Source organism: Dama dama, chromosome 29 (genome assembly GCF_033118175.1).
Source record: "Dama dama isolate Ldn47 chromosome 29, ASM3311817v1, whole genome shotgun sequence".
Taxonomy (NCBI): Eukaryota; Metazoa; Chordata; class Mammalia; order Artiodactyla; family Cervidae; genus Dama; species Dama dama.
The window spans coordinates 47,321,559-47,337,522 of record NC_083709.1 but is presented as its reverse complement, the minus strand read 5'-3'; the positions used below and the strand labels follow the sequence as shown (position 1 = coordinate 47,337,522).

The following is a 15,964-nucleotide window of genomic DNA, read 5'->3' as shown; positions in this document are numbered from 1 at the left end:
AAAATATATCTATAATGTACATACATAGATAAAATATGCAGACAGGCATAGAGATCTCGAAGCTCTATTCCAGAACTTTGGCCATGAATCGAGTACAATACAAAACTCACTAATTTATACATAATTGTGTCTCTTGTGGAACAAGTTAAAGATACCTGCCTTTAAAGCTTTTTGTTAATGTTTATGAAGAATAAAGATTTGTGTTTGTCTTTGACAAGTAACCTTAAGAAGGCTATGTTCTACAGTTTGGGCACGAGAACGCTTTTAGCAGTTTATATTTTTAAAAAAGCCTCTTTCTGTCTTTAGTCTCAGGTGAGCCTGGGCATTTTTTTATACACCTTCTGGGATATTTACTTTCAAAGATACAGTAAAGTTTACATCTTAAGGGACAGAGAAAGGATGCAGGTTTTCTCTTGGCAGTTCTGGAGTACATTTGCCTATTACCAGAACTTTAGGGCAATTACTATTTATAGGGCATGATATGACCTCTGTCTAATTCACTGTAGGGGAGAAAGCCTCTAATATCATTCCTGTCATGCCTTGAATATTGGCCTGTAGCTGAGTCATTACCTGGTTATTTGCAGGAGGTCCTAGGACAGGTTCTGGCCATATCTATGAGAGGTGGCGTTTAGTCCAGGGCCCCCTAGATCCAGATGATCTTCTGGTGGGTCAGGGGTAGAGAGCTGGGGACAAGAGGTGTGTAAGAGGGAGAAGAAAGGGGGTTTATGTCAGATTTGATTTTTAATTTTGTTCTGAGTTTAATTTCTGTTCTTTTATCTCATTAAAGGAATAATTAAGGCTAATCATTATATTTCTTCATATTCACTTTTAACTTTGGTCTTCCCATATGAACCAATAATACAGTTGCTTAAGATGAGAAAATTGAGAAGTTTTTTTCCAGTTTGAAGGATCCATTGTCTGAGCATTGAGGAGTAAGATCTTCTTAATAGTGACTTAAACCATAAATAAGCATTTTTATGCCTTAACTATGGATGCATGAGGTGTTCTCAAAGAGAGTATAAAGAATCAGCTCTCACAGTATCCAAAAAGATATCACAAAGATAGTCTAAGAAAGGAAAGTCCTTTGTTGCATAGGTGGTAAGAATTGTGTGCTGAAAACTGTGTTTCTGATATTCCCAAGAATATAAGACACCTCTGATTACAGATCCACTAATCTGTGACAGTAGGCAGGTGTTACTGGAATGGGACTTTGCCAGCATTAATAAAACAACAAAGGTTGAGATGACAGAGTCCCCTGTGGACTGGGGCCCCTTGTGACCAATTACCCTGAGGGCTTACACTGCTGGACAGATTGCTGCTTGTGACTTCATGTCTCAGCACCCCAGTGTATTTGACTGGTCACTGGGTGTACCCTGACAAGTGTACTTTTTAGATGGTAGTGATCAGAGAGAATAGTTTCACTGGGCACAAAGCCAAGCTCTCAGGATGTAGAACAAGGTGAAATGAAAATCCTCATACTCGTCTGATGAGAACTGAACTCACTAGTTTGTGAAAGCTGGTTCAAACAGCAGGCTTATAGGGCTTACGCCTGTGTTCTACCCTGTGGATTCTCCTCCTTAGTACAAATGATACAGCAGAGACACACACACACACACTACAGCAGAGCCACACACACACACACACACACTACAGCAGAGCCACACACACACACACACACACACTACAGCAGAGCCACACACACACAAACACACACAATAGTGCCCCCATCTCTGGGAGGAAAAGGATCAATAAAAACCAGGAGTGCTAAAATTAAATTTATAATAGTTGCTATGCCAAAGAAACTTGTTACACAAATAGCTTCTTCTGCTAGTGTAAATTTAGAAAAAGGGCTGTCATCACTTTTGCTTTCACTGGACCCCTATGAACGAAGATCCAGAAGGCTGACAGTAAGAATCCTTCCCTGCTGACAGCTCTTGCCAGAGGTTCTTGGACAGCAGCAGCAGTCCTGGGAACAGGCAGTTTTCCAGCAAAGGAAGATCCTGCTGATTATACCAAAACTGTTGGGGAAGGTAAATTTCCCCTCTTTGTCACTTGGTTCTTTTGGCTGGCCTAATAATCAAATTGACTGAAGACAGATTAACAGCAGAAAAACAAATTTTATTTCATACATACAGAAGTCCATAGATACAAGACCTAAGAAGTGACCAAATCAGGCTGTTGATATACTCTTTTAAACAAAGAAACATTTGTGAAGTTTTGATACAACAAAGGGCTTTGGGCTTAGGGTAGCAAATTAATGAAGTAACTAAGTTTATATAGCTTTCTCAACCTTGAATTCTCTGTTTCTGGTGATAAGGATTCCTTCTAGCCTCCCAGTATAGGGACTATTCCTTCACATGGGAGATTTATTTCACACTTTAAAGAAACATAGGTGGGTCAGAATGGCATATTTTGAGGTGGCGTATTTTGCCTCAAATCCTGTAATAGGTAAGGAGAAATCAAATAGCCCTCTTTTCTTATGCTTACTAATGTTTCAGATTCACATATTTCTTGAGTTTTTGTTTTTGTTTTTTTTCCTTTAAAAACACTTGTCAGTATCTATTCAGTTCAGTTCAGTTCAGTCGCTCAGTCATGTCCGACTCTTCGTGACCCCATGAATTGCAGCACGCCAGGCCTCCCTGTCCATCACCAACTCCCGGAGTTTACTCAAACTCATGGAGTCGCTGATGCCATCCAGCTGTCTCATCCTCTGTCGCCCCCTTCTCCTCCTGCCCCCAATCCCTCCCAGCATCAGGGTCTTTTCCAATGAGTCAGCTCTTCGCATGAGGTGGCCAAAGTATTGGAGTTTCAGCTTCAGCATCAGTCCTTCCAATGAACACCCAGGACTGATCTCCTTTAGGATGGGCTGGTTGGATCTCCTTGCAGTCCAAGGGACTCTCAAGAGTCTTCTCCAACACCACAGTTCAGAAGCATCAATTCTTTGGCGCTCAGCCTTCTTCACAGTCCAACTCTCACATCCATACATGACCACTGGAAAAACCATAGCCTTGACTAGACGGACCTTTGTTGGCAAAGTAACGTCTTTGCTTTTTAACATGCTGTCTAGGTTGGTCATAGCTTGCCTTCCAAGGAGTAAGCATCTTTTAATTTCCTGGCTGCAGTCACCATCTGCAGTGATTTTGGAGCCCAGAAAAATAAAGGCAGCCACTGTTTCCACTGTTTCCCCATCTATTACCATTTACCTGTAATTTATCAGTTTTGATGCTTACTGCTGTATCTTAAGTACTTTCTGTCAGAATTCTCTTCTCATTAAAATGTATATTTTAATAGTTCTTTTAGTCAGAATATGTGTGTAGTTTATCTCCATATAGCTTTGAAATGTCTGAGAATACCTTTTATCACTCTTGAAAAATAGTTTTCTTGATTGTTTTCCAGGCCTCTTAACTGTCTTTTCAATTTTTTTGGTCTTTATCATGCTGCTTTCTGGTTGAATGTCTTAGTACTACCTTCCCGTTTACTACTTCTCTCTATATCTGTTTCTGAGTAATCATTGTCTGACATATTCCGCTGGAATTATTTTCTTTTATAGCTGTTTGTTCTTTTCATGAATGTTAATCTTTCTTTTGTTTCTTTGATCATGACTAATAATTATTGTAAAGTTTCTATCAGACCATATCATTCCTTTCTTTGGTCTCAGGCACTGGTATTTATAGAATTCCCTGTGTTACTGTAACTTGCAGCCAGGGTGAGAACAATTGTTTTATTTATTTATTTATTTTTTCATTTATTTTCACTAGTTGGAGGCCAATCACTCTACAATATTGTAGTGGCTCCTGTCATACATTGACATGAATCAGCCATGGATTTACATGTATTCCCCATCCCGATCCCCCCTCCCACCTCCCTCTCTACCCGATCCCTCTGGGTCTTCCCAGTGCACCAGGCCCGAGCACTTGTCTCATGCACCCAACCTGGGCTGGTGATCTGTTTCACCATAAATAATATACATGTTTCAATGCTGTTCTCTCGAAACATCCCACCCTTGCCTTCTCCCACAGAGTCCAAAAGTCTGTTCTGTACATCTGTGTCTCTTTTTCTGTTTTGCATATAGGGTTATCATTACCATCTGAGAACAATTGTTTTAAATTATTTCAAGATGATGTACAGTGATTGTATCATTATTTTAAAGATGAAGGAAGTCAAAGAAGAATCAAGGTGAACAGTGTGATAAGACTAGATAAAGGAGAGGAATTGGGACTAGTAGTTCTTAAAGTAGATTATAAATTAAAAATTAAAGTATCTATATTCAATGAAAAGTTTATAAAGGTACGTTTCATAAATTCTTACAAGGCTTTTTTTTTTCCTTGCAGATTAATTCAGACTGGGTCTATATAGTTGAGGTTGATCAGATATTTTAGATCTACAGTTGTGGTAGTACTGAATACCTTAAAAATATCCTTTTTGGGATTTTTTATAATTTATTTATTTTTGGTTGTGTTAGGTCTTCATTACTGCCTGTGGGCTTTCTCTACGGAGAGTGGGGGCTACTCTCTAGTTGCAGATGTGGGCTTCTCATTGTGGAGCAGAGGCTCTAGGCACATGGGCTTCAGTACTTGCAGCACTCTAGCTTGGTAGTTGTAACCTGTGGGCTCTTGAGCAGGGGCTTGGTATTTGTGGTACACAGGCTTGGTTGCCCTGTGGCATATGGGATTTTTCCAGATCAGGGATCAAACTGCATTCACAGGTAGATTCTTAACCGCTGGACCACCAGGGAAGCCCAGCAGCTATCCTTTTTCTTTTTTGCTCTTCACTTTTAAGAGTACCCGTGCCACCGTGATATTCTTCCTAATTACTTTCATAATTTTTTTTTTCCCCTAGATGTTTCATTTATATTAGTTTAAAAAGTCAGATCACACAGAAGCACTAATAATGTAGGACAATCCAGTTACAGTGAAAAACTCTGCGCTTCCAACTTTAACCCTTTTCTCCAGAGGGAGACAGTTTTAACTGTTAACTTCTGGTAGTTCAGTCTCTGTTTTACCTGTACCACCATGTTCCTCCTCCTCTCTTCAGATTACAGGTGTCACTATTTTATTTCTTATATTGGCTGTCATTGTAACCTACGGTAATATATTTGTAACTTTATTTCTCGTTCCAGCAGCCATTGGCATTATTTGTTGATTTCTCAGTTTCTAAGGTTAGTGCTTCTGTCCCAAGCTTTGCTTTAGCTTCCCTGCCTGCTTTCACCTCTCAGCCTCTGGTATTTTATGTTCAGACTAACATTTATGTTCTGTTCAGTACCCATAGTTAACACAACAACGTTTATGTTATACTGAGGATTGTTTATTACAGAGACTGGAAATATGCTGTAATTTCATCTCCTTTCTTATAAAGTTTTCTCCCACTGGAATTGCCTTTTTTTCCTTTCACTGTTTTCCTTTATCATGTCCACTCTGGGTGTTTTGTTTTGTTTTGAACTAATCATAGCAAGCAGTCTAACACTCACTCTTTTCTGAAATCTTCCTTCTAGAGTTCCTCTGCTCCTATCTGCTCTGAGTGTGCCTCAGGCCTGCCGTTGAACTTTCTTTAACTTTACTTTATTACTTTCCAGGTTTAGATCTATTTTTCTGGACCTGATATCATCCTCTTTTTGGATTTACTCTTCTGGTGTGGTGTCTTACATCTTAAGAAAATAACTTCTTCAATGTTGCTTTTGAGGTAAACTTTGCATTTTTGAATGTTTGGGAACGCCTATATTCTTTTGGGTAATAGTCCTGAGTTGAAAACCATGCTTGAGATTAGAGAACTCAAAATAATGAAACCAAATGAAAAGAAAAAGCCATCCTTAACCCTTCGGATTCTTTCCCTATAGGTGGTCTTTACTTCTTAATTACCAAATTCAGCAGATTTTTTTTCCTTCTGTTTCTTATTTTACCTCTTCATGATGTTTGATAATTCTTCTCATAGATAATTCTTCTCTTCTGTTTTTTTCCTAAAGGAAACCGTATTTTTATTAAAATATACACACTAATCAATTATTATACAGTTAACTCTAGTTTTCTTCTATTTCTGGTCATTTATTTTCAAGATCTTTGCTACATTCTCCTTTATGCCCTCCATCCATGATGTTTCTGGATAGCACTTAAATGTTGTGGCCTCAAGGATTTGATCTATCATCTTCTCTTCCTACCTCATACCTTATATCTGGACATCATATATGTCTATGGCTATAGCTACCTTTATGTGTACTGACCATGAAATCTGTCACAAAAGCACGTTATGTTCCCCTTAGCCTGCATAAATCTAGCTGCCTTTAGAATGTCTCAGTATGTATATATCATAGGTAACTCAGTTCATTTTATGCCAAATTGAATTAATCATTCTTCCCAAACTATCCTTGTATTCCATATATTCTATTCTGTGAATTATAATACTGGATACCCAACCTCTCAAACCCCAAATTAAGAAATCATTCTTAACTACTCATGTATCAAGCCAGTTACTACAAATATTCCTTTTAATTATCTTAGGTGCTTCTGACTGTAAATATCTAAAATTCATTTCTTCTTTCTTACTCTTTTTATCTATCTTGGCGCTTTGTATATACCTAGTCACTCAGCCAGCTCAGATTGAGGAAGGATTCCTCCCTTTCCCTTATGCACGTTTGGTGGTTGAGCTAGGTTTATGCATAGCCCAGTCATTTCACTGTATGTATTCTGTTAAATGTTTTGAAACAATATATGTATTGTTTCATATCTGAGAACTTTTTAGAACAATAATTACTGAGAAGTAGATCCAAATTCATTTTTTTTTTTTCCAAATTCTTATTCACTGATCATTTCTGTTGAAAACATGATGTTCCTATTACCATTTCTGACATTTCTGACAAGAAGTTCAGGCTGCACTGTCTTTGCCCTTGTGCAGTTTATGTTATGTAATTGTCTTGGCTGTCCCCACACTTGGATGTTTGCTTATTGTTTAGGGAGGTATTGCATTAGACATAATTGATCAAATGTGAAGTGAAAAGTATGTTTGGATAGCCAAATATATGGTAGAAATGGACAAACTAGTAGAAATACGAAGAGATGAAGACAACAGAAGTTTACTTGTTTTGATGCTAAACATGTATCTGGGGTAATTGTTTTAACATTTCTATTCTTCCTAAAAATACGTATATTTAAAAAAATTTTTATTGGTACGTAATTCAAATGCCATATGATTCACTCCTAGCCATACAGTTTCATTTTAAATTAAAGAGGCAAAATGAGAATCTGTATGAGCATGAATAGTGAGAAGTTGTATTTAGATATTATTCCCAGCACCTTTAATAATAACTTTTGTACTTTTCTCAAACTATTCTCAATGAACTTTTTAGGTTCAGTAGTTGAGGGTACGGAGAAGGCAATGGCACCCCACTCCAGTACTCTTGCCTGGAAAATCCCATGGACGGAGGAGCCTGGAAGGTTGCAGTCCATGGGATCGCTAAGAGTCGGACATGACTGAGCGACTTCACTTTCACTCTTCACTTTCATGCATGGGAGAAGGAAATGGCAACCCACTCCAGTGTTCTTGCCTGGAGGATCCCAGGGACGGGGGAGCCTGGTGGGCTTCTGTCTATGGGGTATCACAGAGTCAGACACGACTGAAGCGACTTAGCAGCAGCAGCAGCAGTTGAGGGTAAGGGATTATGGAGAAAATAACCGTTTGTCTTCTAGAATGGTCTTATGGACCAAGTACATAAGGGAAAGGAAAGGATTTTCTGTGTTATAGATTTTCTGATCATAACTTTTTGCTTACGAGTTTGTGATTTTGAACTAAGAAACTACATGAGATCCAACAGGCTTTCTATGCTGTGCCTCAGCAATTTCTTTTGCTTCTGTTAAAGCAAAAGAAATTCTTTTGCTTCTTTTGAAACTGCTAAAATCAGACCTCAGATTTGAAGCTGGTGAGAGAATGCCTTTTTGAACATATTTCTTTTAAAAAATAAGCATACTTTTCTGTGAAATCCTTTTGACTTAATCCTTTACAATCTTGCAGATAACATACCTTCTTGACTTGGTTTGAATGCAAATAGCATTTATTGTAAATGCAAGATAGGAAAGGCCTGAAAGGGCAGAAATTCAAAGGAAAGATTAACTTATTTACTAAAATGTTTTAGATTGTAGGAAGAGTTGAAATCTGGAGAAGGACATCAGTTTTGATTTGACTTGGCTGCAGATAACTGGAATATAGAAATAATCTCTTTCGTGACCCCATGGACTGTAGCCTGCCAGGCTTCTCTGTCCATGGAATTTCCCAGGCAATAATACTGGAGTGGGTTGCCATTTCCTACTCCAGGGGATCTTCCTGACACAGGGATTGAACCTGCATTTCCTGCATTGACAGGAGGATTCTTTACCACTGAACCACCAGGGAAGCCTTGCAAATAGTATTGGATTTATTGTTTCTCTCTGTTGAACTTAGTGACTCCCTGGTTGTCAAGAAACTAGTTACCTGCTATCTTTCTGTTCTTCCAAACTTTGCATTGATTTCCATCCTCATGGTTACCTTGTGGTTGCAAGAGAGAGTCATTGTATAGCTTCACTACTGTGTCTTCATTCTAGGTATCCTGAAGGAGGAGGTAGCAAGGAAAAAAACGTGCACTTTATAGCTAAATTACCAAGGAGTGGACTTGTTGGATCATGGTGTGAATGTATGTATAACTTTGTAAGAAAGTGCTGAACATTATTTTTGCAAAGTATTTGTTCAATTTAACATTCCCACCAGCAATGAGAGTTCCAATTTCTCTACAATTTTTTAAACATTTGGTATTATATTTTCCATTTTAAAGGGTGTGTCAGGGTATCTTATGGTTTTAATTTGTATTTCCCTAATGATTAGTGATATTCAGTAGTTATTCATAAGTGCTTTTGGACAATTTTGTATCTCCTTTTGTTGTTGTTCAGTCACTAAGTCATGTCCGACTCCTTGAGACCCCATGGACTGCAGCATGCCAGGCTTCCCTGTCCTTCACTATCTCCTGGGGTTTGCTCAAACTCATATCCATTGAGTCGGTGATGCCATCCAACCATCTAATTGTATGTCATACCCTTTTTCTCCTGCCCTCAGACTTTCCCAGCATCAGGGTCTTTTCCAATGATTTGACTCTTCACATCACATGGTCAAAGTATTGGAGCTTCAGCATCAGTTCTTCCAAAGCATATTCAGGGTTGTTTTCCTTTAGGATTGACTGGTTTGATCTCCTTGCAGTCCAAGGGACTCTCAAGAGTCTTCTCCAGCACCATAGTTTGATAGCATCAATTCTTCGACAGTCAGCCTTCTTTATAGTCCAACTCTCCTGTCCATACATGATGACTAGAAAAACTGTATCTTTGACGCTACAGACCTTAGTTGGCAAAGTGATGTCTCTGCTTTTTAATACACTGTCTAGGTTTGTCATAGCTTTTCTTTCAAGGAGCATGTGTCTTTTAATTTCATGACTGCAGTCACTGTCTGCAGTGATTTTTTTTTTTTTTAAGTGTGTTCAAATGTTGTCCCCCTCTTATTTTATTATTGAAAGATAAGTTTCTATTGTCATAAAGATGTTCTCCATTTCTCTGAAATGTTTGTTCCAGAAAAAGTTTATCCCTTATGCATATTGGTCAATTATCCATCTCAAGTTAATAGTTATGTATGGTATAAAGTTGAGGTCAAAGTTCTTTTCTGTTTTGTTTTTTTTCACCTCCTATATGAATAGGCAATTGACTGAGAAACATTTATTGAAAAAATAATCATTTCTTCTCCACTGAAATGTAGTGAGGCATTTTTTCTAATTAGGTGACCATATGTGAGGATTTTTTTTTCTTTTTTTTTTTTCTCTATTCTGTTTCATTTGCCTATTTATTTGTAGTCATTCCAATACCAACCTGACTTAATTACTCTGACTTTATAATAAATCTTGGTGTCTGGTAGTATAAATTCTCCATTTTGCTCTTCAAGATTATCTTGGCTATTGTAAGTCCTTTTTGTTTTTCATATAGATTTTGGCTTGTAAATTTCCATGGAGTAAGCTGCTAAAATTGTAATTGGGATTGTGTTGAATCTGTAGGTCAATTTGGAGAAGAATCAGTATCTGGACAACATTGACTTTCCTGTCATTGTCTATCAGCATGTTCTGTTCTTGGCTTTTATTTTTTGTATTTGTCATAGAATGTCATTGATTAACAACGTTAGTTCCGGGTGTACCCCGTAGTGAGTTAGACTTTTACAGATTGTACTCCATGGAAAGTTGTTATAAGATAACAGTTATAATTCCCTGTGCTGTACAGTGTATCCATGGTGTGTATGTCTTAGGAACTAAAGAGCCTCTTGATGAGGGTGAAAGAGGAGAGTGAAAAAGCTGGCTTAAAACTCAGCATTCAAAAAAATTAAGGTCATGGCATCTAGTCCCATCACATCATGGCAAAGAGAAGAAGAAAAACTAAAAACAGTGCTGCTATAAATGTAGGGGTGCTTGTAGCTTTTCAAATTAGTGTTGTTGGTTTTTCTGAATATGTACCCAGGAGTGGAATCGCTGGATTATATGGTTATTCTATTTTTAGTTTTTTGAGGAAACTCTACACTTTTTTCCATAGAGACTGCACCAGTGTATATGCCCACACCATTGTAGTAGAGTTCTTTTTTCCTCCATCTTCTCTAGCATTTATTATTAGTAGACTTTTTGATGATGGTGATTCTGACAGGTGTGAGGTGATGCTTCATTGTTTTGATATGGATTTCTCTAATAATTAGTGATGTTGAGTATCTTTTCATGTTTCTATTAGCAATCTGTATGTCTTCTTTAGAAAAATATCTATTCAAATTTTCTGGCCTTTTTTTTTTTCTTCTAACAATGTTTTCATTTGTTTTTGTTACAGAGTTGCTACAGATATTTCAATAAATTTGTTCCTACATATTTGACTTTTTGATTCCTGTTATAAATTATGTCAGTTTAGAATGTTCATTTTTTAATTGGTTCTGGCATATGGAATTGCAGTAGATTTTTACATATTGGTTTTGTATCTTGTGATCTTATAAGCTCACTTTAATAATTTTTAGATTCTTATAAATTTTCTATGTACACAGTCATATCATATGTGAATAATGATAGTTTTACCTTTTATTTCTTTTTTTTTTGCCATATTGCACTGTCCAGGACCTGCACTACAATATTGATTAGAAGACATGATTTGAGACATGTATATTAAGTTTTTGAATTCGGGAAAAACAAGTTTGATATTTTGCCATTAAGTTATTAATTTTAGGTCTTTTGTAGTTACTCTTAATCACACGTTTGTTTTTAAACCTAGTTTGCTGAGTTTTTATCACAAACTATTGTAGAATTTTAGTTCAGTTTTGGCATTTAGTGAAATGATCATATGTTACTTTTCTCATTTATTCTAATAATGTAGTAAATTTTATTGATTGAATTTTGATTGTTCAGTTAACCTTGCATTTCTGGTATAAATAACTCAGTCAAGATTTTTTTTTGGCTGAACCACATGGCTTGTGATCTTAGTTCCCTGACCAGGAATCAAACCTGGGCTACAGGACTGACAGCAAATGCCAAGCCGTAACCACTGGACCACCAGGGAATTCCTAAACTCAGTCAAGATTTATTATTTTAAAAATTATTGAATTCCGTTTGCCAGGTTTTTTTTTTCTTCTTCAGTATTTATCTTATATCCTTTTGAGAGTTACTGTTGTAGAAAGATTACAAATTGCTGAAGTTTCACGTGATGGTTAACAATAATAATGCATTTTCAGTTAAGGTATGTACAGTGGATTTTTTTAAAGATATAATGCTATTGTGCACTCCATAGAGTACAATATAGTGTAAATATAACTTGTATGTGTACTGGGAAACTAAAAAATTGGTGTGACTTTTTTTATTGTACTGATCTAGAACAAAACCTTCAGTATCACTGAGAAATGCGTGTGCATGATACTTACTCAATTAGTGGATTTGACAGAGTCGATGCTATCAGTAAAGACTTTTTACATATGAAGGATAACTTATCAGTGTCACTTTGATTAGTAACTTTGGTTTCTCTTACAGGCAAATGTTCTGAAACCGACTGTGCATGGGAATGGCTTGCCTTACAATGACAGAAATGGAAGAGACATCCACATCCCCTGTACATCAGAATGGTGATATTTCTGGAAATGCTAGTTCTGTGAAGCAAATAGATCCAGTCCTACAGGTCTATCTTTATCATTCCCTTGGGAAAGCTGAGGGGGATTATCTGAAGTTTCCAACTGGAGAGTATGTTGCTGAAGAGATTTGTGTTGCTGCTTCTAAAGCTTGTGGTAAGTAATAAAAAACAGTGTTTTTCTTCTTATTAATATATGCTTGGTTTATTATACTCTAACACAATGTACCTGTGTAATATATTTTTTATGCTTCTATGACTGACAAGTGTTTTCATATGCATATAAAATGAGAAAATTACTAAAGTAGAATATAAGGTAAATTCTGTGTTGAGCTAGTGGTATAGAATGAATGTGTCCCCCCCCCCCCCCCCCAAATTCGTGTTGTGACCTACTCCTCCAGTGTGATGACTTTGGAAGTGGGGCTTTCCAGATGAATCAGTCATGAGGGTGGACCCCTCATTAGTGGGACTAGTACCTCTATTAAAGAGATTGCTGAGAGTCCTTTGCCCCTCATGCCATGTGTGGACATAGCAAGAAGATGAATAAGAAAATGAATCATCTATGAACCAGGAATTGGGTCCTTATTAGACACCACATCTGCTAGCACCTTGATTTTGTACTTCCCAACCTCTAGAAATGTGAGAAATATGTTTCTCTTTTTTATAAACCACTTCATCTATGGTAAGTTTCTTATAGGATCCTGCATGAGCTAAAACAGCAATTGATACTGAGAAGTTGAAGGGCCGTAACAAATTCCTAAAACTGTAAAAGTGGCTTTGGGACTGGGTAATGGGTAATGGAAGAGTTTTGAGGTGCATGCTAGAAAAAGTCTACACTGTTGGAAACAGATCTTTAAAGGAGATTCTGGTGAGGACTTGGAAAGAAAGAAGCAGAGTTGTAAGAAAACAGTTTTCTTAGAGAACACCTGTGCAGTCCTGTGCAGAATATTGGTAGAATTGTGTTCCATAAAGACCATTCTAAGATCTCAGATGGAAATAAGGACCATGTTATTGGAAACTGAAAGACAAGTAAGTGATCCTTGTTATAAAGTGTCAAAGAACTTGCCTGAGTTATGTTCATGTTTCAGTGCTTTGTAGAATGTAGAACTTATGAGCAATAAAATTGGGTATTTACTTCAAGTCATTTCTAAGCGAAGGGTTGAAGGTGTGGCTTGAGTCCTCATAACTGCTTATGTTTGTGAAAATTAATGCTGTTGCTGAACTCCTTGCCTGCCCTTGATATGGTTCTGGCAGCCCCTAGTGTGGCAGTTATCCCTCAGCGGTGTGCAGGCAGCAGACTTTGGTGGAATAAGTGTCTCCACTAGTGGAGAATGCAAAGGCCCTGGAGGCATGTCTGACTCCACCTAGATTTCAAAGAAGGGAAGCATGGGGCAGGGCTGCCAGGAGTCTTTGCTGCCCAGCTTCTGCCCAGCAAAGCTGGAGGGGCAGGATTGTTGCCCTGGTGTGCCCTGCAGGCGGGATCTCTGCTTCAGTGGGTCTGGAAGGCAGAGTATCAAGTTAGAGGGTTATTCATCAGCCTTAAGGTCTAATGGAATTTGCCTTACTAGGTTTTAGATTTATTTGAGACTTGTCACTCATTTCTTCTTTTGGAGTGGAAATATCTGTCCTATGCCTGTTGGAATGGGAACATCTGTCCCATGCCTTTTCCACCATTATATTTTAGAAACACATAATTTGTTTGATTTCATAGGTTTACAGCTGGAGAACCTCAGGATGAATTGTACCTTGTTGTTCAGTCGCTAAGTCATGTCTGACTCTTTGCGACCCCATGGACTGTAGCATGCCAGTCTTCCCTATTCTTCATCGTCTTGCAGATCATGCTCAAACTCATGTCCTTTGAGTCGGTGATGCCATCCAACCTCTGTCGTTCCCTTCTCCTCCTGCCTTCTATCTTTCTCAACATCAGGGTCTTTTCTAATGAGTTGGCTTTTCTCATCAGATGGCCAGAGTATTGGGGCTTCAGCGTCAGTCCTTCCAATGAATATTCAGGATTGATTTCCTTTGGGATTGACTGGTTTGATCTCTTTGCTGTCCAAGGGACTCTCACGAGTCTTCTCCAGAACCACAATTCGAAAACATCAGTTCTTTGGCACTCAGCCTGCTTTATAGTCCAACTCTCACATCTGTACACGACTGCTGGAAGAACCATAGCTTTTACTATACAGAGCTTTGTTGGCAAAGGGACGTCTCTGCTTTTTAATATGATGTCTAGGTTTGTCATAGCTTATGACACCAAAGATGCTTTGGTGGAGATGCTTATTCCACCAGAGTTTGTGTCTCTTTTTTTCCAAAGAGCAAGCATGTTTTAATTTCATGGCTGGGGTCACCATCTGCAGTGATTTTGGAGCCCAAGAAAATAAAATCTATCACTGCTTTCACTTTTTCCTTTCTATTTGCCATGAGGCGATGGAACTGGATGCCATGATCTTTGGTCTTTGAATGTTGAGTTCTCAGCCAGCTTTTTTTCATTCTCTTCTTTCACTGTCATCAAGAGGCTGTTTAGCTCTTCCTCACTCTGCCATTAGAGTAGTAGTATCTGCATACTGAGGTTGTTAGTATTACTTCCTGGCAGTCTTGATTCCAGCTTGTGATCCATCCAGTGTGGCGTATCACATGATGTATTGAGCATAAAAGGTAAAGAAGCAGGGTGACAGTATACAGCCCTGTTGTACTCCTTTTCCGATTTTGAAGCAGTCTGTTGTTTCATGTCTGATTATAACTGTTGCTTCTTGACCTGCGTACAGATTTCTTGGGAGGCAAGTAAGGTGGTCTGGTATTCCCATCTCTTCAAGAATTGTCCACAGTTTGTTGTGATCCACAATCAAAGGTGTTAGCATAGTCAGTGAAGCAGAAGTAGATATTTTTCTGGAACTTCCTTGCGTTCTCCATGATCCAACATATACTGGCAATTTGATCTCTGGCTCTTCTACCTTTTCTAAACCCAGCTTGTGCATCTGGAAGTTCTCAGTTCACATACTGCTGAAGCCTTGTGTGAGTCTCATCCACATCTGATTTAAATGATATTTAGATGAGACTTTGAACTCAAGACTTTGAGTTGATGCTGAAATGAGTTAATAAGACTTCTAGGACTATTGGGATGGAATGAATATATTTTGAATGTGAAAGGATATTATTTTTGGAGGGCCAGGAATAGAATGCTGTAGGTTTTGGGAGAAGGACACAAACATTCACATTCATATGTTGAAACATATTCTCCCAATGCGATTGTATTTGACGGTGTTACCAGGTCGTAAGGTTAAATATCACCTTACCCCAGTTGCTTTTCTACCCTTGTGTGGCTTAGTTATAGATAACTAAGTTATCTGTGTCTCTTCAAATTACGGATATTTGTATCTCTTTTTTCAAGATGTAGTCAGTTATGTTATGGTGTGAAATATGTGTTCCTAAAAGACACTGTGTTCTGCAGAATTGTGCCGTAAAAACCACAGGGCTTACAGGAAAAATAAGGTTAAGGGTAAGACAGTCTAAACTTGGTGATATTAAAAAAAACTTAGTAAAACAGCACATGCTAAGTGGTAAGAAAATATATAAATAGTGCAACATATTTGGCACTGTACCCTAAAAAGTCATGAATTATTCTGATATATCTATAGCCTTGGCAAGTTTTATGTTAAAGATATGAGATAATTGTCTCTAGTGTAGAAACAGCAGCATTTAGACAAAAGAGGCCCAAAGAGTTATCTTTTGGAATCCTCCCACCTCTCTCTGAGCCAGTTAGACTTTCTTGACTACCTACTCACATATCTGTTATCTTCAAATTCCTTTCCATTCCCATCCCCAAATGCCCTTTA

The 15,964-nt window shown here is 37.9% G+C and overlaps 1 protein-coding gene across 2 annotated transcripts in view; it reads left to right on the top strand.

Annotated features, from left to right (window-relative positions):
- The first annotated feature begins 5,143 nt into the window (after positions 1–5,143).
- Positions 5,144–15,964, top strand: part of JAK2 (Janus kinase 2) — a 94,077-nt gene continuing 83,256 nt past the window's right edge. The window contains exons 1-3 of one of the 2 annotated variants that reach the window (XM_061132840.1): positions 5,144–5,158; positions 5,573–5,679; positions 12,038–12,288. In XM_061132840.1, the coding sequence (XP_060988823.1) occupies positions 12,063–12,288 (226 nt within the window). In that variant the 5' untranslated portion in view covers positions 5,144–5,158; positions 5,573–5,679; positions 12,038–12,062. Of the gene's footprint in view, positions 5,159–5,572; positions 5,680–8,564; positions 8,654–12,037; positions 12,289–15,964 lie in introns of those variants that run through there. The other variant, XM_061132841.1, reaches the window with a different exon arrangement.